General features: G+C 42.6%; 4 protein-coding genes across 5 annotated transcripts; 3 read left to right on the top strand and 1 right to left on the bottom strand.

Annotated features, from left to right (window-relative positions):
• Positions 1 to 403: 403 nt before the first annotated feature.
• zgc:174164 (uncharacterized protein LOC570656 homolog) lies at positions 404 to 10,863 on the top strand. The gene is made up of 22 exons (XM_061706430.1): positions 404 to 582; positions 710 to 774; positions 860 to 942; positions 1,014 to 1,089; positions 1,209 to 1,285; positions 2,067 to 2,259; positions 2,359 to 2,421; positions 2,569 to 2,640; positions 2,713 to 2,882; positions 2,961 to 3,051; positions 5,279 to 5,409; positions 5,503 to 5,674; positions 6,346 to 6,435; positions 6,656 to 6,851; positions 7,424 to 7,535; positions 7,618 to 7,798; positions 8,408 to 8,494; positions 8,565 to 8,670; positions 9,364 to 9,499; positions 9,593 to 9,692; positions 9,893 to 9,930; positions 10,010 to 10,863. Exons 1-22 carry the CDS (start codon positions 516 to 518, stop codon positions 10,131 to 10,133), a joined length of 2,430 nt encoding a protein of 809 aa, XP_061562414.1. The 5' UTR covers positions 404 to 515; the 3' UTR covers positions 10,134 to 10,863.
• A 260-nt stretch (positions 10,864 to 11,123) lies between these two features.
• Positions 11,124 to 14,137, top strand: LOC133395194 (L-seryl-tRNA(Sec) kinase). Its single transcript, XM_061663937.1, has 6 exons — positions 11,124 to 11,405; positions 12,464 to 12,716; positions 12,918 to 13,119; positions 13,200 to 13,275; positions 13,511 to 13,604; positions 13,851 to 14,137. The coding sequence occupies exons 1-6, from the start codon at positions 11,184 to 11,186 to the stop codon at positions 14,072 to 14,074; spliced, it is 1,071 nt and encodes a 356-aa protein (XP_061519921.1). The 5' UTR covers positions 11,124 to 11,183; the 3' UTR covers positions 14,075 to 14,137.
• LOC133395193 (zinc finger protein Pegasus-like) lies at positions 14,084 to 17,841 on the bottom strand. The gene is made up of 3 exons (XM_061663936.1): positions 17,378 to 17,841; positions 16,354 to 16,542; positions 14,084 to 15,817 (listed from the first exon to the last, which is right to left on the bottom strand). The coding sequence occupies exons 1-3, from the start codon at positions 17,493 to 17,495 to the stop codon at positions 14,940 to 14,942; spliced, it is 1,185 nt and encodes a 394-aa protein (XP_061519920.1). The 5' UTR covers positions 17,496 to 17,841; the 3' UTR covers positions 14,084 to 14,939.
• Positions 17,842 to 18,057: 216 nt separating this feature from the next.
• On the top strand, positions 18,058 to 22,497 carry acadsb (acyl-CoA dehydrogenase short/branched chain). Of its 2 annotated transcripts, none has more exons than XM_061706212.1 (11): positions 18,058 to 18,132; positions 18,606 to 18,768; positions 19,370 to 19,470; positions 19,565 to 19,771; positions 20,041 to 20,211; positions 20,345 to 20,470; positions 20,545 to 20,637; positions 20,738 to 20,827; positions 20,997 to 21,134; positions 21,391 to 21,490; positions 21,624 to 22,497. In XM_061706212.1, the coding sequence occupies exons 1-11, from the start codon at positions 18,100 to 18,102 to the stop codon at positions 21,698 to 21,700; spliced, it is 1,299 nt and encodes a 432-aa protein (XP_061562196.1). In that variant the 5' UTR covers positions 18,058 to 18,099; the 3' UTR covers positions 21,701 to 22,497. The 2 variants fall into 2 exon arrangements, with proteins under 2 accessions (XP_061562196.1, XP_061562197.1); XM_061706213.1 differs by having other exon boundaries at positions 18,070 to 18,114.
• The last annotated feature ends 731 nt before the right edge of the window (positions 22,498 to 23,228 follow it).

Genomic DNA, 23,228 nt, shown 5'->3' with positions numbered 1-23,228 from the left:
TGTCGCGATAGTTAAACGCCGAAGCAGAAAGCATTCTCCTTGTATGTATCCTTGTAGCACAATAATTACATTTAAACTGACTTTTAAATATATATATATATATATATATATATATATATATATATATATATATATATATATATATATATATATATATATATATATATAATTATGTTCTCATTTTAATAAAGACCATATTTAACGTCAATGGCATAAACAGATGGAAATTATGTATTTGTGTTAATTATTGAAGCATGTTGTACGATAATGTGTAAACTAAAACAAAACCAAAAAAAAAGGACTGAAAATACAATGACGTGTGTAGTTTGAAGCTATTTCCCAAATACAACTAAAGAGGAAGGATTATAAGAAGAATGTCTTTGGCCACACCCACAATGACGCACTTCTGCAGCAGAAGGTAGCTGAGGTTCGACGTTTGGTTCAGTAAAGTAAGACTGGACTAAAAATATTACCATTGGCGTCTCAGCGTAGTTAGCACATGCTTCTGGGAGAACATGGTCGAAGAATACCTCGTCGTCGCTGTATTATTGTTCTTTTGCATTTCTGGAGTAGACAACAAAGGTGAGTCGATGTTTGTTGAATGTTACATGAGCCGTAGCTGTTCGGTGGTAAAGCCGAAAACACGACCACAAGCTGGTGAAGATGTGTAAATATTAATCTTTTTCTGACTTCTACATTTCTTTTACAGACATTACTAATGGGTTAAAACTTTCCAAGTATTCCATTGTCCGACCTCAGCTGCTTCTTACAAAAGCAAGTGCTAGTTAATTGTGGTCAGAAGTAGGGGGAAAATGTTTGGGTTTTTCCCCCCTAAAACTTTTCATGTATGTTTTAACAGTTTCAGAAATCTGAGGAGGGGGATAAATCCTATGAGCTGAAAATAGACAACAGAGCTCACATCCTTCATCTAAAGAGGAACAGGTTTTTAATGACTTCACATTTCACAGAATTTCAAATGATTATGAGTGGTAATGTTATTTCCTGCTTTTCAGAGACTTTTTACATCCGGATTTTGTCCGGGATACTTTTAACGTCACTGGTAATCCCACAGCAACTCATCCGAAACATGTAAGTTAATGAGTGATTTGAATTTAGGGGTTAGGAAGCATTTTCCTTTCAGAATCCATACTCCAGTTATAAATTTGTTTAATAGGCTGGCTTGAATGGTTTCTTTCGTTTTCCCCCAGGTGCATTGTTATTACCACGGAGAGGTGGAAGGCTACGAGAACTCTGTGGTGGCGCTCAGCACGTGCTACGGCTTGAGGTTTGGACTTGCCGATCAATTGTTTCATTTTGGCGGATTTCCTTGCTCAATATGTGTACTGGACGTTGGTTCCTCACAAAATATTGAAATGCACTTTACATCAATGATACCCAAACAGTGGGCCATGGCACTCACGCTGTGAGAGATCTGGTGTGACGTGGGAAACTATCCATTTTCACTTAATTGGTCCAAAAATCAATGATTATGTATGACAAATAATGTGTTCTTTGTTTGTCTATTCATGCCAGTGATATATAGTGACAGGCAGCGCTATTAAGAAGGTGCATAATTGATCTGCATTTCCCCTTTTCCATGTGAGGCACGCTGAGCGATGCAGCCGAACACGACGTAATTGGACAATCGCAAACAAATTGCAGTCGATGACTCCCACCCACAGACATACCAACTCGCTGCAATGGAAAAAGTGTCAGCGCTGGTGTTCTTACAGGAAACAACGTTTCGAAACTACACATACTATACTTTATTTTTATTGAACATGCTGCAGTTGTCAACGAAGACGCGGATTGTCCACGATGTTCCATTCATTGACTGCTTTTGCCGAAAGAGACCCTCCGCGCTTCTCTTTTTAGCCATAAGTGCATATGAAATTCGAAAGGTCATTTGCCAAGAAATTACATGTATGACAATTGGCAACACCATATAAAAAAAGGACCCACAACTCATGAAGGGCCCCTGACTGACAGTTTGGGTACACCCTGCTTTGCCTAGGTGCATAAAATATGGTCCATTCCCTAATCTTTTACCCATCATTCCTCTCCAGGGGTGTGATCCTTTTTGCAAACGAGAGCTATGGACTCGAGCCTGTGCCGCTGTCCGCCACCAACGAGCACCTTCTTTACCGACTAGCCGACATTCAGACCGAATCTGTCGCCTGCGGTGTCATCCACGAGGCCGTGCCTACCCCGAGCCATGAAGCTTTTGAGCCCAGAGACGCCATCTCAGCTCTGCTGCGGGTCTGGATGCCCACGTTTACCATGTGTGTTATGTATTGCACTTTTAGACAGAGATTCTAAGGGTCCCTTTTTCTCCTTTTTTGTCTGTTGCTTCAATAGAAGAAACGCAATTTACCTCAGACTCGATACGTGGAGCTGGTTTTGGTTGTGGATCAACTCAGGGTAAGTTTGTAAATTAACGCAACGAAAACGGGCATCTTCACCAAGGTTCTTGCTCTCTCATTGCATGGGAAAACCTGTCAGTAGGTGAATTTGTAAATAGAGAACCACAAATGGGCTGGGGTTCACTGTATTCATTTTCATTGACAGTATCAATTCAAGCAAGGAAATGAGACGGCGATACGTGAGGAGATGGTGGAAATGGCCAACCTGCTAGATGGGGTAAGACATCTAAAAAGATGTAGAAGCATTATTTTTTTTCCTTTTTAAATTATCCTGTCTTTTTCATTATAGTATTACAAGCAGCTGAATATCCGCGTGGTACTAGTGGGGCTGGAGATTTTTAACGAGGGCAACCCTTTCGAAGTGGAGGGTTCCGCAGGCACCGTGCTGCGGAGCTTCGTCAAGTGGAGAAAGTCCGACCTGTTGCCGAGGAACCGACACGACGTTGGTCAGCTCGTGGTGTGAGTTCACAGCCATCAGGTGATTAGAAGACATGCGATCTGCAAGTTATAATGGTTGTTTTGTTGTTGTTTTTCTAGCGGTCGGCCAAATTCGTTCCCGGGAGGTGTGCTGGGCATGGCCTTTGTTGGCACGGTGTGCTCTGCCACCAGCTCTGGAGGAATCAACGTGGTTAGTATGACTCCTTAACAAATCACCATAGTTGATTTTTACTGCTAACACACCCCTAACACACTTGGTGTCACTTCCTATACATTACTTTATTTACTTTTGTCAAGTCAGGTCATTTTTATTTATATAGCCCTTAATCACAAAAGTGTCTGAGAGGGCTTGCCGCACCAACTGGTCACAAAAATCAATGAGTGGGCACTGTGGGCAATATTTATCACATGATATGACGCTGTACATTGTTAGTTAAAACCGCATGAGTCAATTTATGAAATTATTATTATTCTTACTCCTCCAGGTAAGTGGTTCTCCTCAGACCTGCTCTGGTCGATCGATGCAGAATCCTTCCAGCAACAACCGCACTTTGATCATCGCCACCTAGCCCCCTCTCTGAGCAGGAGAGGAGAGGCGGCAGTAAAACAGGCAAAAATCCATGTCAGGGCAGGAGAAAAATTACATGCTAGGTGGTTTTTAACCAACTGTTAAGAGCATATAAATAAGTCTTTATTAGGGCTTGGACTCGCCCCCGAAGACCCCATTCGCTGTTTGTATTGACAATGACGAATGACTAGCGCATCATTATTCCTTGTAGTATTCCAAAATCATAGTCCAACAAATGAAAAATTAGATTTGATTGTTTGAAAACTATCTGCTGAACATGAGAGTATGCTGGTACGTTTTGGCTCCCGCATCTCATTATATATATATATATATATATATATATATATATATTAAATGGCTTACGTTAACCAGGATCCCTCACTGGCCAAAGGTAGAATCCCGGGTCTTGTGTTTTGCTTCTGTTGTGGCGCTTCCATGTTATCTATGCATCTCATCGGCGCTAGGTTAATGGAGACCACTTTCAGCGGAGCGCTCGTATTTATTTATTTTTTTTGTTTCATCTAGAGATGTCGGTGGAGTAAATGCACTTATTTTAAACTCCTTTCTACCTTTTGATGTCTCACCTTGGTTGGTTTGACTCCTAATACATCACAGTAGTTGGTTTAACTCATTTTCACCTCCTACCACTCCACAGTGTTTAGTTGAAAGCATTTTTAACGACTAATACATCAGTGATTGGCTTAACATCCAAACAATGCTTAGTCAAACACCCTACTAACTTCCAACACGTCACTCTAATTACTTTACCTCCTTTTTGCTCCGATTGCATCACCTTGGTTGTTTTCCCTCCCCTTTTTAACTACAAATCAATCTTTCATTCCTTATAACTTGCATCACCATGGTTAATTTAACCAGCCTATTAACATCACATACCACATTGTGAGTTTAATAACATCCACTTTAACTCTTTATAATGGTAGTTTAATCTGTAATGTCTGACGATGTCGGGTTATTTCAATTTTAACTCCTGATGCATCACACTAGTTGGCTTAACTGCGGTTAGTTTGAACACATCATCGAGGTAGTCTTAAACCCTTAACACAACTGTGAAAATGATACTCTTTCTATTATTCATGGGGAGGACTCACACTCACATGCTGTACAGAAAGAGTAAGGAGGAGTCCAACCAGTTTGACTGAGACGTCATTATGCCCATGACGAGGCAAATTTTAGTGATATGATTTCCATTCTTCTGCAGTAAGGAGCCTTAGAATGGATTAGTTGCATGTCTTTTAGTTGGGAAGATGATACTGAGATATTCTTGTCTACTTACTCATTCCATGTAAAATCAGTAAAAAAAAATAAAATAAATAAATTCCCCTCATAGATGATTTTTTCTTAACTAAAAATAATAATTGAACCTAAAATTAGAGTGCACATCAAAATATTTACAAAGATGCCTCTCCACACTCTGAAGTAGCTACAATAGTAATGGTAATTGTTTTACTTAGTTTAAAATTGGGGAAATATTTAATTGAATCTTTAAGTAGAAGAAAGAAGAGAGTTTTGTAGAACTATGAAAGTGCTTTATAATAATACCAAAACAAAGATACAGATGTTTAAACTCGAGAGGTATCGCTAATTAGCTGAAAGTTTGTTAGCCTATATCGCTCTGAGAGATTTACAACAAAAATGTTTCGTGTTCTGTGTTGTCCTCTTATTTCCAACCACACCGAAATTTTAAGAAAATCTGAGCGAAGAGGGCAAAGTACCTGGTTGATTTTATATAGAACGACCTTGATTGGAAGGAATAACAGAGTTTGACATTTAGGAAATATTACCTCAATTTTTCTGATCACTGCTGACTGAGTTGAATGTGATTTGCCAGTTTGGTGATGACGCGCTGGTTTACGCCTCCACCATTGTGGCCCATGAGATGGGTCACAACCTGGGCATGAGCCATGATGACAACCGCTGCAACTGTGATGGGGAAAGCTGCATCATGGCAGCCAGGGCGAGGTAAAAACGCACAAACAAAAAACAATAGTTTGTGCACTTTGCCATGTAATCGTGTCATTTACAAAACATCTGCTGCTACTGTTTACCATTTAGCGGCTCCACAAGCTTCAGTCGCTGCAGCGGTGAAGATTTTGAGGCCCTCATCCTCAACGGAAGAGGGGTATGTCTGATAAACCAGCCTTCCCTTTCGGACATCGTTGGGACCGCGCAGTGTGGTAATGGCTTGTTGGAAGAAGACGAGGAGTGTGACTGCGGCACGCCAGAGGTAACACACTGTATAATATACTGTGCAACAGTCCTTCACACACACACCCTTCACTGGAACGAGAGTGTAATCCATGATTACTCCCAGGTTGCGGACCCCAGGGAAAAGTGAGAGGGAGGAGTAGATCGACAACCTTCCTAAGCAGTGACTTGGTGACGACAACCATGAGCTGTTTTAGTGCTGATGAGTTTGAAGAGGTTGAAAGTCACAAAGGCAGTTGAGAAGAGCCTGAGGAAAGGACATGGGCGTAGGGTTTTGTGCTGATGTAGAGTTGTGCGTCATCAGCGTATGAGTAGAAAGAGTAATGATTTCACATCGTGGGAGCATGTGAATTGAGAAAACAAAATGACAAAGCATGGAACCTTGGGGAACGCCGTTGTCGACGGAGGCTTAATGGGGTTAAAAAGTGACATTTTATTGAGGAAATACATGTCATACATGTACATGGCTAATTATAATTCTATACTACCATTAAACTATCCTGCGCACCCAGAGGTGTACAAACCAAAAGATTTCATATGAATTCTTGTATGTCCCTGACAGTGTTGTGGTTGGCTCTCTATATATGTATAGATCATTTGGGGGTTTAATCTTTGGGGGCTTTTTATAACAATTACCCAGGTTTGCCTTGACCTGATCGAATCTGATAATAAAAACTATATTTTCCACAGGAATGCCAGAATAAATGCTGTATTGCTGCCACTTGCAAACTCACCACTGGATCCTCTTGTGCTCAGGGGAGTTGCTGCAATGACTGTCAGGTGGGCACACTATCCCATTGCCACTACACTTTCTGAAGGGAAAGGGCAGTAGCCGAGGGTGCATGTTATTAGTTTACTTTTTATGACTGATAATATTATTTTATTATTTATTACTTTTACAGGTGTGCAATGTGGTGCTGTTCCAAATTTGGCAAAATTGTCCACCTTTTTTGTGAAGGCATTTGTTTTATTTTGAATTGTCTTGCTGGCCTCCTCCTAGCTCAGAGTGGCTGGGACGCCGTGCAGGGGGTCTCTCAATGCGTGCGATCTTCCTGAGTTCTGTAATGGCACCAGCGCCTTCTGCCCCAACGACTTCTACATCATGGACGGCCTGCCCTGTCAGAACAACGCGGCATACTGCTACGAGGGCCGATGTCAGACGTACGACTCCCAGTGCCGAGGTCTCTTTGCACCAGGTAGGTTTGTCGTCAGTAGTAGTAGTCATGGTCGTTGGAGAGCGGTCTGGGCTAGCCAGGCCTTCTCCACTGGCCTACAAACAGTCTTCAGATGTCAAATTCATCCTCACAGGGCCAGAGTACTGGCCCCTTGATGACAATTTTTCTTCCTCTGATTGGTTGGTCAGAACAAAACTTGTTACAGCCAACTTCCACGAGCACTCGTCTGGAGTGATGGCACATATTACTACTAACATTATTTATTAGCGTCTCTGGTGAGTAGGATGTATTTATTTAAAATAAATGTTTTTTTTTATCATGTTATTAGAAAACTATTGATTGTGAACTGCCCCAAATGATGTACTTGGCACAGTTTCAGGCTGTTCAATTGATTTTGTATCATATTTATGGTTTCTATAATTGCTACGTGATAGTGGTGGATTAAGTGTGATAAGTCCCCTCTAAAGGCCCAGGTACCAAATGCATGGCCTGCCTCTTTTCAACATAGTATAGGAAGTGTCACTTTCACTGTACCTTGGTTCTTTTGTCATTAATATTGAAATTCCGAATGTTTTTTCCCCCAATTTTGTCAGATCGGGCAACAAAGGCAGCAGATGTTTGTTTTCTGCATGCAAACATGCAGGGAAACCTATTCGGGAACTGTGGGGTCACCAGCAGTGGGGATTATATCAGATGTGCTGTGGCGTGAGTGTAATTTCTATCTGCTGATCTAAACTTGAAATCTGAATCTGTGCGGAAAAAGGTCAAACGGGTGTTTACATTGCAGCGACGCCTTGTGCGGGAAAGTGCAGTGCACTAACGTGGACGTCAACCACCCACCTCCAGGTGCTCATGTCAGTATCCAGGTCATAAACGGATCCAGGTGTGTCAATGCCGACTTCAACCTGGGTACAGATGTGCTGGATCCCGCCTATGTTAACTCTGGGAGTCCTTGTGCTGAAGGAAAAGTAAGAAGATGACTGGCAAACTTGCGGTATTCTGGCTTGTTCTTTATAATGTTATCCAATTGTGGAGTCAGTCCAGCAGTTTCACCCCAGTTTTTGGGGTGAAACGCACAAAAAACTTTACCACTCACTCTTCAAGGTCCACCTTTCCGAGGGAAAGATCATTTGTGCAAATTGACCCCGTTCCCAAATTCTGTGTCCATTAGGCAAACATACATTTGTTGGTTGCCAAAAATACAAAAGACTCTTTTTTTTCAATGAGAGTTCAGACACTGCCCACCACCCCAAGCTCTGCACGACCTTGGTAAGAAAAGCTTACCTTAATTTTTGCAGTGTCGCGCAAGGCAGGAGCAGTTGACATCGATGTGTTTCTTTCAAATCGTGCCGACAACGCCAATGTCCACACACTAGCAAAAACGACTCGGTCAGTTTTGCAAGATTAGAGGACTCAAAAACTTTAGAGAGGCTGAGGGGAGTTGCTCCCGTAAAAAGAAATCAATTTGGGTCAAGATGCTTTCTCACAGTCAGTATTACCTCTATTTACTGTGTGTTCACATTAGTTCATTCTACAATAGGAGTACCCATTGTTCTCTTGCGTTCTCTTCTTTTTAGACCTGCCTCGATTTTAAGTGCGTGAATGCCTCAGCTCTGCTTCCCAACTTGGACTGCGACGCCCAGAGGACTTGCAACAGCCATGGGGTTAGGATGATGCTTTTCGACCGGCTCTCATGGTTACATCAAGTTTCACCGTGTTGGTTTTTGTCTCCAGGTATGCAACGACCAAGGACACTGCCACTGCGACGATGGGTGGAGCCCGCCAAACTGTAACCGTGCGGGGATAGGCGGTAGCATCGACAGCGGTCCCACGAAGATAGGTGCAGTCAAGATTTCTTTTCCCAATGCCAGTGTGTTCTCAGGCATTCACATAGTATTGGGAAAAAAAATCGATAAAATAAAATCAAGACATTTGTCGGAGAAAAAAAATATACATGTAAAAAGTCAATATTTAAATAGGTTATAGTTTTATTAAATGGGGGGGGGGGGGGGGGGAACAATAATTGGGGACAACTCCACATTCGAACATATTTTTTTCTTAAAAGGTCCCATTCCACAATTTTTTTAAAAATGATCTTTGATGTCCTTTTATCAGATTTGCTAAATAGTTTGGGTTGAAGATGCCCTTTTCCAAGCTATTCTTGTTTTTCTTTTATGCCTGGCTTTTCACAGGGCATTAATATTTTATGTAAATAAGATTTGTTCTGATTGGTTCGCTGATCTCTCTAATCTAAATATGGAAAGCAGCGTTGCTCCGACTGGTCCTTGGCGACATCGCGCACCTCGGCCGTGTAAATAAGAAATATACTGTAAATTGTAATTTCCCTTCTTGTTTTATGCATTATATTCTCGCTATCATGTAAGAGTATTTAGTGTCTTTTAACTGTAACTAAAAATGTCCGTTTTCTGGAACTTACATTGACTTTTTTTTTTTGTTTTCTTTTCTTTTCTCTCCTCTCTCCTTTCCCCTGTCCAAACTTGACCCTCATCAAATGTACATTGTGTGCCTCAAGACTACTCCCTCAGAAACGGCCTTTTGATCTTCTTCCTGCTCATCGTGCCTCTGCTGGTTCTTTTTGTTCTGGTGCTCCTCTTCCTCTTCAGGAGAGATGCGCTCAACCCGTGCCTGAAACAAGTTCACCGTTTAAGGTAAACAGAATCTTACTGTATGATATGAATAAATAAATACAATGAAAAATATGAAGTATATATATGTAAGCCTGCGTATTTCAACTTTCCCAGACCACATCATGCTGGACACGGCAGCGTCAATAGACATTCAAACAGCAATACTGTGGCACACGCTACCACTCATATTCCAGCAGAAGTCCCTCCACAGAGGGTAAATATTTTCTTCAGTCGTCATCGCTGCAGGGTTACGTAATTGCGTATTTATTCAGCAGCGGGTCGAACCAGTTTTGATTACCGCTAAATGCCATCAGTAAATACGAACAAGGATGTTGTATGACGTGTGAAAAGGATTTTCAAATTTCTTTAACGTGATGTACAGTACATGAGGTTTCTTGTTTTCTGTCAATACAGCTTCCATACCCACCTGCTACGTCTGCTCCGATTTCTGGGTAAGAACTCATTAATTGTATTACTCATTCACATTCGTCACTCGCAAACTTCAATTTCTGACTTTGCACATACTTTCAGTTTCAGGAATGGAGAACTGGATTATTGGAACACAGATTTAAACACTACCTCTGCACAGCCCGAGGCTCCCAGACAGGGCCCCGGGGTCCCGAAAGCGATTCCCTCCCCGCGGCCACCAAACTAAGATGATTTATCTTTTTTTGTATGTTGAATGGAAGAGGTTTTTTTTTTTTTTTTACAGCTGACAGGAAGCAGTCAAATAATGCACTCTTAAATCTGTGAAGTTGATTGTTCTAACGTGGAGTATGTCATCATGTGTATTAATGTTTAATATTTATTGGAATGGATGTTAATCAGTCCATCAGCTATACTGTATATATTTTCTGAACAATTTTTAATGTTTTTGTGAATTAAAGGAAATGCCAATTGTAATAAATAAATTTATCTTACACACTTAAAACCAGTCTTAAGTGATATTAGAATTTTTTTAAGTGTTTTTTTCCCCCCACAAAAATCAGTTTTCTGATTTTTCTTTTTTTTTTTGAGGGGGGGGGGGGCGTTTAAATTCCCATTTGCTTCTCGAAAGGTTTTTATTTTTCTCATTCTAGGATTAGCTTTATTTCTCCTAAAGCAAAACAATCGTTTATTTTTCCAGAAAGCTTTTTTTCCCCCAATTTCCAAAAAAATAACAGAAATCTTGCATAGCTCAGCTGGCCCACATTTGTTATCGAAGAGTAATGGTAACTCCACATCCCCTCCAGCTTTTACGCTCTTTTCTCATGTCAAGTTGTACAGGTTGGGTAAGATGCCCTCGGCCAAATATTTGTGTTTAGGAAGCACATACCTCGGGTCAAAAGTTTCCAACAATAATCGCTGCTTTTTTTAGTGAATAAATAAGCAGCATGTCTTTGGAACTGTTCAGTGGTCTTACTCTGTCATTGCATCCCACTAGGCTCCTTTTTGTCATACAGAAAACGATGAAAGTGATTCCATTGTGTTTTGTTTCTTAGTGGAAATTAAAATCAATATTTACATACAATTTTTGTTTGGAAAAGCTGCTAAATTTAGCAACAGAATTGCTCATTTACAAATAAATTCAATTGAATTTATTTATTTATTTATTTTTATTTTTCCTGGCCTGCAACCGGATGTGGGCGGTTCTTCTGCGAAAGCGAAAGTATGGACAAACAGACATGGCCGCTGTAGCGGCGTAAACAAGTTTTGCGGCGGCCGTATGGCAACAGCGGCCAAACCGGACCACCTCAACCGGGCTCGGGCCTGTCTGTGCGTCCTCTGCGGTCTACCTGCTGCGGGGAAGTCCTCGCTATCCCGCAGGGTCTGTCTCGCCGCGAGACGGCGCGGGTGGAGAACCACTGTGATTCCGTACGACGAGCTGATCCCAGGTCAGGCTTTTAACGCCAGAGCGACAGACGAGGACACTACGTCACAACAGGCGGTAAAGCTTCCAATAATGTCTTCTTGTGTTATTAATTTAGTGGTCATATATGCGTCATTTTAGATACTGTGACACCAATAGTTGAACACATGAAATGATACATAACGTTTGTATGTAGGCATTATGCAGTAGCGCTGTTCGACTATGTGGAACTGAGCACAGTTTATTCCCTATTTAGTGCCCACAATTCATCTTGTAAAAATGAAGTGAACAACTATGTGTTCCGAATCATCCACTCATTACCTACTCCCGACATTGGCAAATTCGCCTACTTGCTGATTTTTATTTTTTTATGCTCCATTATACACTGAAAAACTATTCACCGTTTTTGTGCTCAGGCCAAAGCCATGCCTGGAAAGATAATGCTTTGGCGCCATCTGGTGGAATCTTGGTGCCAAGCATCTAGGTTGAACTGAGGGACCGAGCTTCATTTAGCTAGGTCATAGTTTTGTCTAAGTAATATGTCTAGTATAATAATTAAAAAAGGGCTTTGCCGGTATCTGCAGGCAATAACAAACCTTCTTGGTTGGGCGTACTTGTAGATTTTAGCTATTCGTGGAAGGGCTCAGTTATGGGGTTACTTATCCCACATGCTTGAAACACATTCATACATATTAAAACACACATTTTAAACATTCTAAGTGTGTTTGTATTTGAAATTTTTTTTAAATAATTTTAAGTATAACATTTGTAGAATTTACTCTGTGTTGTAATATCTATGTACATGCATGTTCCTGCTGGGGTGGCGTGTGATGTCGTTGTGTCTCTGTGTGAGTGTCTTGCGTGTGAGCTGTGGCTTACAGGCGCTCCTTTGTGAGTGTTTGTGTTTTACTGTTCTCCCAGTGTACAATAAACTGCCAAAAAGTGCATCAGCGATTGCGGCTCTCCTTTCCCATATGCGAGGGCATTAAAATAAGCAAGAATACTGTTCAAATCCAACAACCGCTCAAAAAAAAAAAAAACCTGCGATTATAGCGGTGCCGTGAACGATGGCCCACGATATAGCTGGGGAACACTGTAGTCCAGAGTGGCCGGTGATTTTTTTTAACCTTTTCCAGCGCACGGAGTGGAAGCTCCACCGAAATGCTGTGTTGCAGTGCATCGAGGAGTTCCTGGATAAACAGGAAATGCCGCTCAAGCTTCCGGGCGGCAGCAGCATCGACGGGCCCGCATGGGAGCGCTGCGCCCGTGCCCTGCTGACGTCGCCTTTCGGCCCTGCCCGGGCTGACGCGGCGCCACTTTTGTTTCTGCTGGATGACAACTTCTACTATCCAAGCATGAGATATGAAGTCTTCCAGCTGGCTAGAAAGTGTAGGCATCTTCGCACAATCTGGGAAGAATGTGACATGTTTCTGTAAGCAAGAGGTGAAGTTTGCTGCAGTATGTATGAAGCAAATTATTACTTGCAACACAGAGCACAAATTCGACTGAACGACGGCTTGTAACTTTTAAAAACCCGAAAACATCAAAATATTCTATTGAATAAGGCGATGACGTATGCTGCTGTTGCAGATTCACTGGGTTTTTGCCAGGTGTACGCACAGTGTCGCTTGGAACTGTGCATTAGCCGGAATGACAACCGGCCTTGTCCCGTGCCCGCTGGCGTGATCGAGGAGATGGCGAAGCGTCAAGAGTGTCCGAATCCGAGAAAAAACCAGTGGGAGGCAAAGAGCATCACAGTGGACACTGCAGATAACTTGTCGGAGTGCGATATGTAAGATGACTATGTGAACTGTCCCCCCCCCCCCCCCAATTTCTTTGGATATTCATTAGTCTTTCCGGGTTTTTTTTCAGTCAAAAAGTGATGGAGTTAATCTCATATGCACTCAGCGACCCACTGAGCCCAGTCGACGACGACAGAGAACAAAAGGTTTGCGAAAGACAGACTGCAAATGATCAATTTACACCATACAGTATTTCCTCAAATATTGGCGGTTAGGCTTTGAAAATGGGGAAAAACAAAACAAAAAAAAACACGTTTTTCTGCATTCCTTCACAGGAGTTCAGTTTTAAACTCCACTTTCAATCGACATTAGATGTAATGGATTAGTAACATAAAAATGTGCTAAAATATAGCACTTAAGTGGTGGATTTTAACCCTGCAGGAGGCCGACCGCCAAAGATGCGCTGCCAGCGTGATTCACCAGGCTGACCAGGCCTGTCGCCGTCTCATCTCAGAGGCCATGAAGAAAGCCAGAGGTCAGCTGTCCACCACATTATTACAGCTTTTTCGTGTTGATGAATTGTATTTTAGTTTGAACTTGTTCACATTTGTTGTTTTGTTGTAACACTACTTGAGAACTGAATATGGATTTCTTCAAACCTATGCAAATTTCTGGTCAAATAATATAGGTGTGATTTAAAATCCCTCCATATAGGTTGAGCGTCGATACTTTTGCCTGTGGACTTTTAGCCAATCAGAAGCATCCATTTGTGATCTTTCAGAAACTGGCGTATCCTCTCAAGACATGAGGTCCTTGGCCACTCATCTGAACGAATCCAAAGCGCAATTCCTCCAAAAGCTGCGCGGACAATTTCTTCAAGACGGGAATTTTAGTCAAGGAGAGGATGTCGATGTGGATCATGTTGTGAAGATGGCGGTCGCACGTTTTGACAGTGAGAGTCATGAAATCCTGTTCAAAATAATCCAGAATCATTCAAATTTTTAGCCAGCGGGTTTGTTGAAAAATGCCTTTATTGTATTAAAGCGTGCCTGTGAACATTCTCATTCATCCAGGTCATTTCATTCTCAGGGCATTGAAACAATCGCCACTGGATTGTTCTTGTTGTCTTAGAAGACGGTTCAGTCTCATCCGAGCAGGCTTCACCAGTTAATGCAACAAGGCTTAGTTAGGTCAGCACTAATCTGTGTTTGGCGTGGAGAAACCTCAACTATTTATGCTCCAACCACAAATGGTATCATTCATGTATTAAAAGACTTTTTATTTACATCATCTAAATTGTATATATTGGGAATTAAATTATGGTGTAAGACTTGAAAATGTTTCCAAAACACACAAGCTACGAACTCAAAGCGGTAATTTACCGGTAAATTAAAAATGTCATCTTTATACTGTTTCAGTTTCAAAACAAGCATACGTAATCAAAAAGTCGTACAATTTACAGTTTATACATGATTCAAAAAAATAAAATACAGGCACAATTAGTGTGTCCAGCTAATTTAGCCGAGATATAAAAACAATATGTAAAATACTGTTAATTTATGTTTTGTTTCATGTGTAGCTGCCTATGTAAAACTACATTCCTGTAAATCAATACAAAATGGTTACCAGGGGCACTTAACGTATTATTTCCTACTTCTATTCATTCATTCATTCATTTCAATGGGGAAAGATTATTTGAGATTCAGTCTTCTAAATTACGAGTGTGGTCATGGAACAAAATAAACTCCTATCTCAAGGCACCATACTGGTGCATTTTATGAATGAAATTTCACCCAAAAGTCCAATATCCCTACGTTTTTGTGAGTGGCGCATTGTGGATTGGGAGTCATTCCCAAAGACAGTCAAAGAGTCACTTCCTGTGCTGCCCTTGAGCAAAATGGCAGGCAAAGTCGTACTTGTCTGTGCACGTGTGGCCGCAGACGTTGCAGCGGAAGGGGTGCTCGTAGACGTGGCATCCCATGTGGATGGTGTACAGGACGTTGTCGGGAAAGTGGATGTCGCAGTGCGGGCAACGCTGCGGCTCGTCGCATTCCGGCGTGGCGGCGAGGGGCGTGCCGGGCCGGCTGCTGCTCGCGCACAAAGCCTCGGCGTGGGCGTCCGACCCGAGTCCGGACGCAGAGCTCCTGTGGTCCGAAGCGGTGTTTTCTGTTTTAGGCGTCAAAGTCTGCACGCCGTTGGAACATGACGTGGCTCGCGCGCCCGTGACTTCCTGTATCACTATGGGCTTTTCGTCACTGTTCGGGGTAACGTGAGAGGGCTCGGAGTGGAGGTCGGCCGGCTGCAGCGAAGCCAGCTGCTCCAGCGGGTTGTTGAAAGCGTTCGCTCCTCTGTTGAAGTCACTCTGCAGCAGCCTGGGAGGGTTCCTGTGCTCAGTCATGTTCAAATGGTGGTGATGCTTGTGAAGCACATCGTTGGCGTAGTCCGATTTGGGCGGGGGCGGCGGGGTGAAATTGATGAGCAGGCGTCTGCTAAAGCCCAGCGAGCCGCTCCGCTTCTGCAGGGTGGCCAGGCCTCGCTTGCCGACGAAGGGCGGGCGCGCCACCCGGGGGGGCAGCTGCTTGTGGCGCCGGCGGCGGTGGTGCGACAGGTTGCTGCGGTCGCTGCAGCGGAAGGCGCACAGGTCGCACTTGTACGGTTTCTCGCCCGTGTGTGAGCGCATGTGGGCCTCCAGGTGGCGCTCATACGCCGAGGCGAACGGGCACAGCTGGCAGCGGTGTGGCTTTTCTCCTGCCAGACACAATGGAGGGAAAATTTACAACAAATTGCTATGAGTGTGACTATTATTACCGTGTAATATTGTAAGGCACAATAGTGCAGTGTTATTTTTGGGTGTTTTTTGTGGGGGGCATGGGAACAGATTTTTTCACCATTCCCATTCATTTCAATGCGGAAAGATGATTTGAGTTCTTTGAGTCACAAGTGTGGTCATGAAACAAATTCAACTCGCAAAGTCAAAGCACCACTGTATATATTTAAACAATTGGAGTATCTCCAGTGCATCCAGAAAGTACTCTGCTAGTTTTCTACTTCTTGATTTGTTCACATTTTCGAAGCGGTTTTCGACCACCATTTTTTTTTTTTTTTTTTTTTTTTTTTAAATAATATCAGCGGGCTTTTGATATCCTGTGTCGTGCATTTCAGTGCACCTATTTGTGTTATTTGGCGAGAAGGAGCACTGGGTGAAAATGTAGCCTGCTATGTTAGCTTCTTGCGCTATCCGCCAACGAGTGAATGGCTGGTTATGATAGTTACGGTGGTCTGACCTGTATGGATGCGAATGTGCTCTATCAAGCGAGCCATGCCCTTGTTGGCGTAGCTGCAGAAGCTGCACTTGTATTTGCCATCGCACGTCCTCTCCAGGCCGTCCATTTGCACGTCCGACCCTTCCTCCACGGGCAGGCTCACCTCCACGGACGGGGGGTCCAGACCATTGTGCTCACTCCTCGGGGCCACTGGTAAAGAAAACACAAGCATGGCTTAAACACGTTCATATCATTACGTCCATCCCTATGGAAAGGCAATTTAGCATTTATTCCTTGCCTTTGATTTCCAGATTGGGGTCCATGTACTAGTACGTCCTCACTAGCAGGACAATTCAGCGCACTAGTAGGATGCCGAGGGAGCACTTGCTAGTAATGTTTTGTTTTCCCCACTACTCCCTTCCATTGCTGTATGACATTTCTGCACACAAAGTAGGACAACTACATGTTAATAGTGTGGCAAAACTGAGAACTAGTTGACACCGCCTGCTGCCTTTTACTAGTACTAGTGAAGCACTAGATGTTGACTAGTAGAGTTTTGTCACTTGTGGTAATAGTAGCATGCAGTTGTCAACTAGCGCGCATATTTGCCTCACTAGTAACATGTAGCTGTCCTACCAGTAGGCCGAAGCTGTCCTCGTAGTGAGAACAGAGTGTACTAGTATATGAACCGGTATGCCAAAATGTCTTACAAGTGAGGACAAAAAGCATACTAGTACATGTACCTTCAGCTGACTATCGAATAAATGCATCTTTATACTAGTGTGATGAATTGTAGTGAGGACATAGTGTACTAGTACATGGGCCTTCAGGTGGATAACAAGGTTATTTCATGAATTAATTTCAGGACGGCAGTAATAGTTGGCGAAAAGTGGCACTAGTAGTGGGGGAAACAACGTTACGAGTAAGACACTAGCCCTAATAGTGCGCTTAATTGTCTTACTCGTGAGGACAAAGAGGATACTAGTATAAAGACCTTAAGCTGGATATCGACTAAATGTGCAAACGGCTTCCCACACATCCGTACCTGGGTCCTTTTCCTCACAAATAGAGCCCGAGATCATGTTGACGTGCTGCGTTTGCTGTGTCAGGTACTCCTGGAATTCCCTCACAAAATCCACGGGTTCCGTCTTTATCTCTTCCATTGTGCTCGTCGTTTAGCGCTGCGACTTGACTAACATCCCACAAAAGGACACAGACTTCCTGTGTCCAATACAGATCATATGTGCTTTTAGCAGCACTTTCAACCGGTGAGATGTTAGCAACTCGGCTAACCGTTAGCACGCCATTTCCAACCCTCGCAGCTGTCCTTCCTTCCACTCCAGTGTCGTCTGTTAAAACCTCTCTCTCTCGATCGTCTCCTAAAATGTAACGTTTACTTTGAATATTTTCAAATGACACGGTTAGAAGAATGTTTCTCTTATTAGTTGGCAGGTGAACGTTTAGCAGCTGCCAGTTGGTTCCCAACACGCCATTGTAGTCAGTCTAGGAAGTGTTGCATTCAAAGACTATAGGAAATCATGTCAACTCAATGAACACACTGTTCATCTAAAGCCCGAATTCTACGTAGAGCATAATTCAAATCATATCTTCATATTTATATTTTATACAAAATAAAATACCGTAAAATCCCCATATGAATAAAAAAATATTTGTCATGTCATCTTTAGTCCCGGTATGCCCTATGTTTATAAACGCAACATCCACCCCCGGGAGTGACGTACGCATGTAAACATTGTGACTCAAGTCATGGCTGCCGTGTTGGTAAGGACTTTGTCAAAGGTAAACCAGTGAACGGTGACGTCACGTCATTAGATGTCAAGTGTCTGATTTTGCAGTTTTCATTACATTCTCAGCTGCACTGGATGCCTTTGCGTCAGCTACGTCGCTAAAGTGATTAGCATGGAGGCTAAGAGCTAGCATTGAGAGTCACATGCTGTGTTCGAAAATATTCGGCGTTAGTCCGTTATCACATTATGGGGATTTTTAATAGTGGACTATGTAGTTCACTTCACTCAATAAAATGAAACAAAAAATCAATGTTGTGATATCTGGCTTTTTCTGTATCGGCGCAATGCGTCATGGGATATTTTCTTCTCTACCATTGGAGTGCTTCCAATTTCCAAACGCTGCCAAGTCATTTATTCTCTCACAAACTGGCAACCGGAGTTTGTAAGATATTACCATGGCAAATTATTGCATTCCTAATTTTGCGAGCAAATGTGTCTGAAAGCATTTTCTGTCTGTTTTCTTAGTCTTGCAGACAGCTCACTCGGCCATGGGTTGGATGCCAGCCAGGATGGAGGAACAGGTCCACCAAGTCTGCCCTACATGTGGACTCAGTGCAGACGGCCGGGGTGGTGAACTTCCCTCCCCTGCAGTCATTTTCAGAGGAGGAGAGCATGATGAGGGAATCGGGTGAGGGGATGTTGCTTACAGATAGCTAGTTAAGGAATCAATGAATGCACTTTATTTTTATAGCACTTTTATAGCACACACTATATATATATATATATATATATATATATATATATATATATATATATTATTTATAGCACTTATATATAAGAAGATAGCTGGGAAAGGCTCCAGCACGCCCGTGACCCTTGTGATGATAAAGCGGTACACAAAATGGATGGATGGATATATATATATATTTATAAAGCAACACAAAGTGATTCACAGCAGTGGTTCTCAAACTGGGGTCGCTCAATGTCCTCTGAATTGAAACCAAAAAATGTGGCAATAACTGTTTAATTCTTTACATTCAATTATGTGTTATTTTACACCGTGCAATATTACAGAGATCTGTTGTTCTTATCACAGTAGAATTTTTTTTTTTTTTTTTTCGGGGGGTGGGGGGGGGGGGGGGGGGGTGGAATGTATTAATGGCATTTTCATTCATTTTAATAGAGAGAGTTACCATCATGGTCACGGAATGAATTCAACTCGCAACTCATGGCTCCACTGCAATAATATTAATGCAGAGCACAGTCATTGTTTTTGTTTGTTTTGACAGTGAAAAGGTATGCACAAGAACGTATCGCTCCGCTTGTGGCCAAGATGGATGAGCAATCTAACATGGATGAAACAGTGATCAAGTCTCTCTTTGAACAGGGTGTAAGAGCCTTATTTCTCCCATGTATCTTCCTAAAATGAGGAATGATGTGATTTGGTAATGCTTTTCATTCCTTCTTTGATTTACACCGGGCAGCTCATGGGCATCGAGATCGACGTGGAGTACGGCGGCACCGGCTCAACGTTCTTCTCCTCCATCCTGGTCATCGAGGAGCTGGCGAAGGTGGACGCCTCCGTGGCCGTGCTGTGCGACATCCAGAACACTTTGATCAACACGCTCTTTGTGCAACTGGGAACTGCGGCTCAGAAGGAGAAGTACCTCAGCAGGCTGTCCACTGACATGGTGGGGCATTTTACATTCATAGTAAACAAAAAAACACTGGAAACACTGTTCGTACGTTCACCAGACGCTATTTAGGTTCTTCAAATGTGAGGGTTGTGTTGACCATTGATTATCTGAGGATGTCCACTTCTATGCCTTTCTGTGACTCTTCCAGTCTCTCTATAGCAACCGGCGGATGGTACTCTGTGACACTCTAAGCTCAGTAGCCACATCTTGTTTGAAGCCGGCACGTTCCGAGGTGCATTTACCAGGATTTGTCTCGCCCGCAGATCGGCAGCTTTTGCCTGTCCGAGGCCGAGTCGGGCAGCGACGCCTTCGCGCTGAAGACGCGTGCGGAAAAGCACAAGGACTATTACGTCATCAACGGGTCCAAGATGTGGATCAGCAATGCGGCGGATGCCGGCGTGTTCCTGGTGATGGCCAACGTGGACCCCTCGGCTGTGAGTAGCTGCAGCCCTAAATAAATTCATCCAGTTTCAAGGAACAAATAGTGTAAATTGGTTTGTAAATGTAGGTCAGTGGTTCTGATAGTGTTCGGACCAGCAGAGAAGCCTTATGATTTGTGATTGACAGGGTTACAGAGGCATCACCTGCTTCATCGTCGACCGGGAAACGGAGGGCCTGGAGATCGGCAAAAAGGAAAACAAACTCGGGCTGCGCGCGTCCTCCACCTGCCCGCTTAACTTTGACAACGTCAAGGTCCGCACTCAAGACCTGCTTCGGCTGCAAATGCATCTCGTGACATCTGCTAAATTGCAGCTTCTGTCGTACAGGTGCCCGAGCAGAACATCTTGGGGCAGCTCTGTCACGGGTACAAGTATGCTATCGGAATGCTGAATGAGGGCAGAATAGGAATTGCAGCTCAGGTGCTTAAAAGAAGAAAAAAAAAAAAAAAAAGTCTTTTATTTTATAAAAAAAAAAAAATCATAGACAATGGGTCATTATTTAATGTGAACTATGTTACAGATGCTGGGAGTAGCACAAGGTTGCTTTGACCATACGGTTCCTTACACAAGACAGAGGAGGCAGTTTGGAAAACGGATCTTCGACTTCCAGGTAGATTTTCTGTAAATATTCAAGATGTGATGCATTTTTTTTCTCCACTGTGCAATTCTGTTCCCAGGCGTCTCAATAGCACAACATGAACTATTGGAAGGGCTACTGAATTTCCCCATGGGGTTGAACAAAGTGTCTGTCTTTCTGTCTGCATCATTTCGCCTCCCAGGGTATGCAGCACCAAATTGCCCACGTGGCGACGCAAATCGAAGCCGCGCGCTTGCTGACGTACAACGCCGCTCGTCTGAAGGAAGCCGGCAGACCCTTCATCAAGGAGGCCTGCATGGCTAAATACTTCGCGGCGGAGGTGACGCCGCACGCTCCTTAACCGTTGTTGTATTATGGAGTCGTACTGTGGAACATGCCAGGTCTAACGTAACATATTTCTAATTGGAAACAATGGAAATATACCCTTTTTTTAAACTGTAGAGTGCATGCGGTTACTATTTTAAGTCATCTTGTGAAGCACAATAAAAAGCAAAACATAGATATCATAGGCACTGAATTTGGGCTAAAGTGGTGGACTGGTGTGTTTTATTTATTTATTTTTTTGTCTTCCTCAGGTGGCAACCTTGACAACGTCCAAATGCATCGAATGGATGGGAGGGGTGGGCTTCACAAAAGACTACCCAATAGAGAAATACTACAGGGACTGTAAAATTGGTACGTACGTGCACTAAAATGCTGGCAATACAGCAGAAAATATTTAGTGTTTTGTGACAATACCGAACTGCGCATTGGGATTGGACCCAAACAAACCAAAACAACAGGTTTGAATGTTTGTCTTCCTATACAGGTACCATCTACGAGGGCACGACAAACATCCAGCTGTCCACTATGGCCAAATTCATCGATAAGGAGTTTGACGTTTAGAATCATATCTAACTGTAGCCTGTCGGATTGCACTACTAAGACTGCCATGTTACACTCCCAACATTCATTATTGTGCGCGTCACGTGACTTTGCTGGAAAGGACGATGCAGTGGTCTCTCCGCGTTACACTTTGCCACTTCTCGTGTCCCTCTTTGTGGTGCACTGTTGTTAATTTGTATGGGTTTTCCAATTATGATCACTTGATCATGCGGAAATGTACCACCATAGCAATTGATTCTCTTCATTTTAATGTTTCAGTGCCTTTGCGCTGCCCCAAGCTCATTAAAGTAAGTAGACTGTTATTATAATTGCAGTGGTTTATTTACCTAATACTCAACTGCCACTAGATGGCAGCATTGTCTTAGTTCGCGACGCGCAAACTCGGAGCAGTCAATTACATTCAATGACTAGCCTGTCACCTCTAATGAGCTGCCTGCCATATTTATCATTTGGTGGCGCTTCATATTAAAAAAAAGAGCCTGTTATGAATAATTGACTCACTGTTCTTTTATTTTCGGCTGTGACTGATTCAATTTCCATGTGAACACATCTCAACACATTACAGTGATTGCACACTGACCGGCCACTCCATTAGGTACACCTGACAGCATTATTTTACATTTTAGCCGTGTACCAGTGATCCTCATTTTACGATTGTTCTGACATACGATGTTTCGAAGTTACGAACGGGACTCTCCGTTAATTGTAACTGTTTTTCGTTTGATTGTTTTATATTTGTGGCCTATAAGTGTTTTTCATACAAATATTAACTGCAATTATGATTTATAATCCTGGGCTATCGGAGGTGAGTGATAGACAATGGCACGTTCTGAGTACCCCTACAATATTGTTTTTATCCGCTTGTAAAATGCAGACATTTAAATTTGTGTCGCGGATTTATTATTTAATGCTCTATTTACAAATCAAACTACATTATATGTAGTTACACCAAAAAAAAAAAAAAAAAAACATTCAAAAGTAATAGCAACAAAAAATTAAAACAACAATAAGACATTTAAAAATAGCAAAAGTACAAGTCAAATATATGGCGCATGTCTGCTTAAACAGTTAAAAGGGAGGAAACGAGTGGATAAAAGTGCTCAAATGTTCCAAATCATGAACGTTCAGTCCATTATACGTTAAACATGCGATTGGATATCTTACTATGAATGACTGAACACCGCCCCATATAGATAAACCTCCTTGATTGCAACATTTTGTGTGATTTTTTTTTTTAACGTCGTCCTGTAGCAGCTTCCACTCTGATAAGCTGTCTCTTAAGTCAATGTCGAACACTGGAATTTGCTCTTATTAGATATGACTGAACACTGTTTCTGATTATATATCTAGAGAGAGGTGTTTATTGTTTAAAAAGTTGTTTTAAGAATTGCATGGCTGCATGGATCATGTCCTCTTGAAGGCCGCATGTGGCCCGCAGGCCATAGGTTGCCCACCCCTGCTCTTATTGGATAAGTGGCTGTACTGTTGCCCAAAAAAAAAAAAACCTTTTGTATTCCTTTTGGAGTCT

The sequence above is a fragment of the Phycodurus eques genome, chromosome 19 (genome assembly GCF_024500275.1).
Source record: "Phycodurus eques isolate BA_2022a chromosome 19, UOR_Pequ_1.1, whole genome shotgun sequence".
In the NCBI taxonomy this organism is placed as follows: domain Eukaryota; kingdom Metazoa; phylum Chordata; class Actinopteri; order Syngnathiformes; family Syngnathidae; genus Phycodurus; species Phycodurus eques.
Note: the sequence above shows the minus strand (reverse complement) of the source record. Positions and strands in the feature narration are given on the sequence as shown.

Bases quoted from the DNA above. Each gene is read 5' to 3' on its own strand.
- LOC133395194 (XM_061663937.1), top strand. From the start codon at position 11,184: ATGGCAACAGCGGCCAAACCGGACCACCTCAACCGGGCTCGGGCCTGT. The intron at 11,406-12,463 runs GTAAAGCTTCCA...AACCTTTTCCAG, and splicing joins ACACTACGTCACAACAGGCG to CGCACGGAGTGGAAGCTCCA. The intron at 13,276-13,510 runs GTTTGCGAAAGA...TTAACCCTGCAG, and splicing joins ACGACGACAGAGAACAAAAG to GAGGCCGACCGCCAAAGATG.
- acadsb (XM_061706212.1), top strand. From the start codon at position 18,100: ATGGCTGCCGTGTTGGTAAGGACTTTGTCAAAG. The intron at 19,471-19,564 runs GTAAGAGCCTTA...TACACCGGGCAG, and splicing joins AGTCTCTCTTTGAACAGGGT to CTCATGGGCATCGAGATCGA. The intron at 19,772-20,040 runs GTGGGGCATTTT...TCTCGCCCGCAG, and splicing joins GCAGGCTGTCCACTGACATG to ATCGGCAGCTTTTGCCTGTC.
- zgc:174164 (XM_061706430.1), top strand. From the start codon at position 516: ATGGTCGAAGAATACCTCGTCGTCGCTGTATTATTGTTCTTTTGCATT. The intron at 8,671-9,363 runs GTGCAGTCAAGA...GTGTGCCTCAAG, and splicing joins CAGCGGTCCCACGAAGATAG to ACTACTCCCTCAGAAACGGC. The intron at 9,693-9,892 runs GTAAATATTTTC...CTGTCAATACAG, and splicing joins CAGAAGTCCCTCCACAGAGG to CTTCCATACCCACCTGCTAC.
- LOC133395193 (XM_061663936.1), bottom strand. From the start codon at position 17,495: ATGGAAGAGATAAAGACGGAACCCGTGGATTTTGTGAGGGAATTCCAG. The intron at 16,543-17,377 runs GTACGGATGTGT...TTTCTTTACCAG, and splicing joins TTGTGAGGAAAAGGACCCAG to TGGCCCCGAGGAGTGAGCAC. The intron at 15,818-16,353 runs GTCAGACCACCG...TGTGTCTGGCAG, and splicing joins GCACATTCGCATCCATACAG to GAGAAAAGCCACACCGCTGC.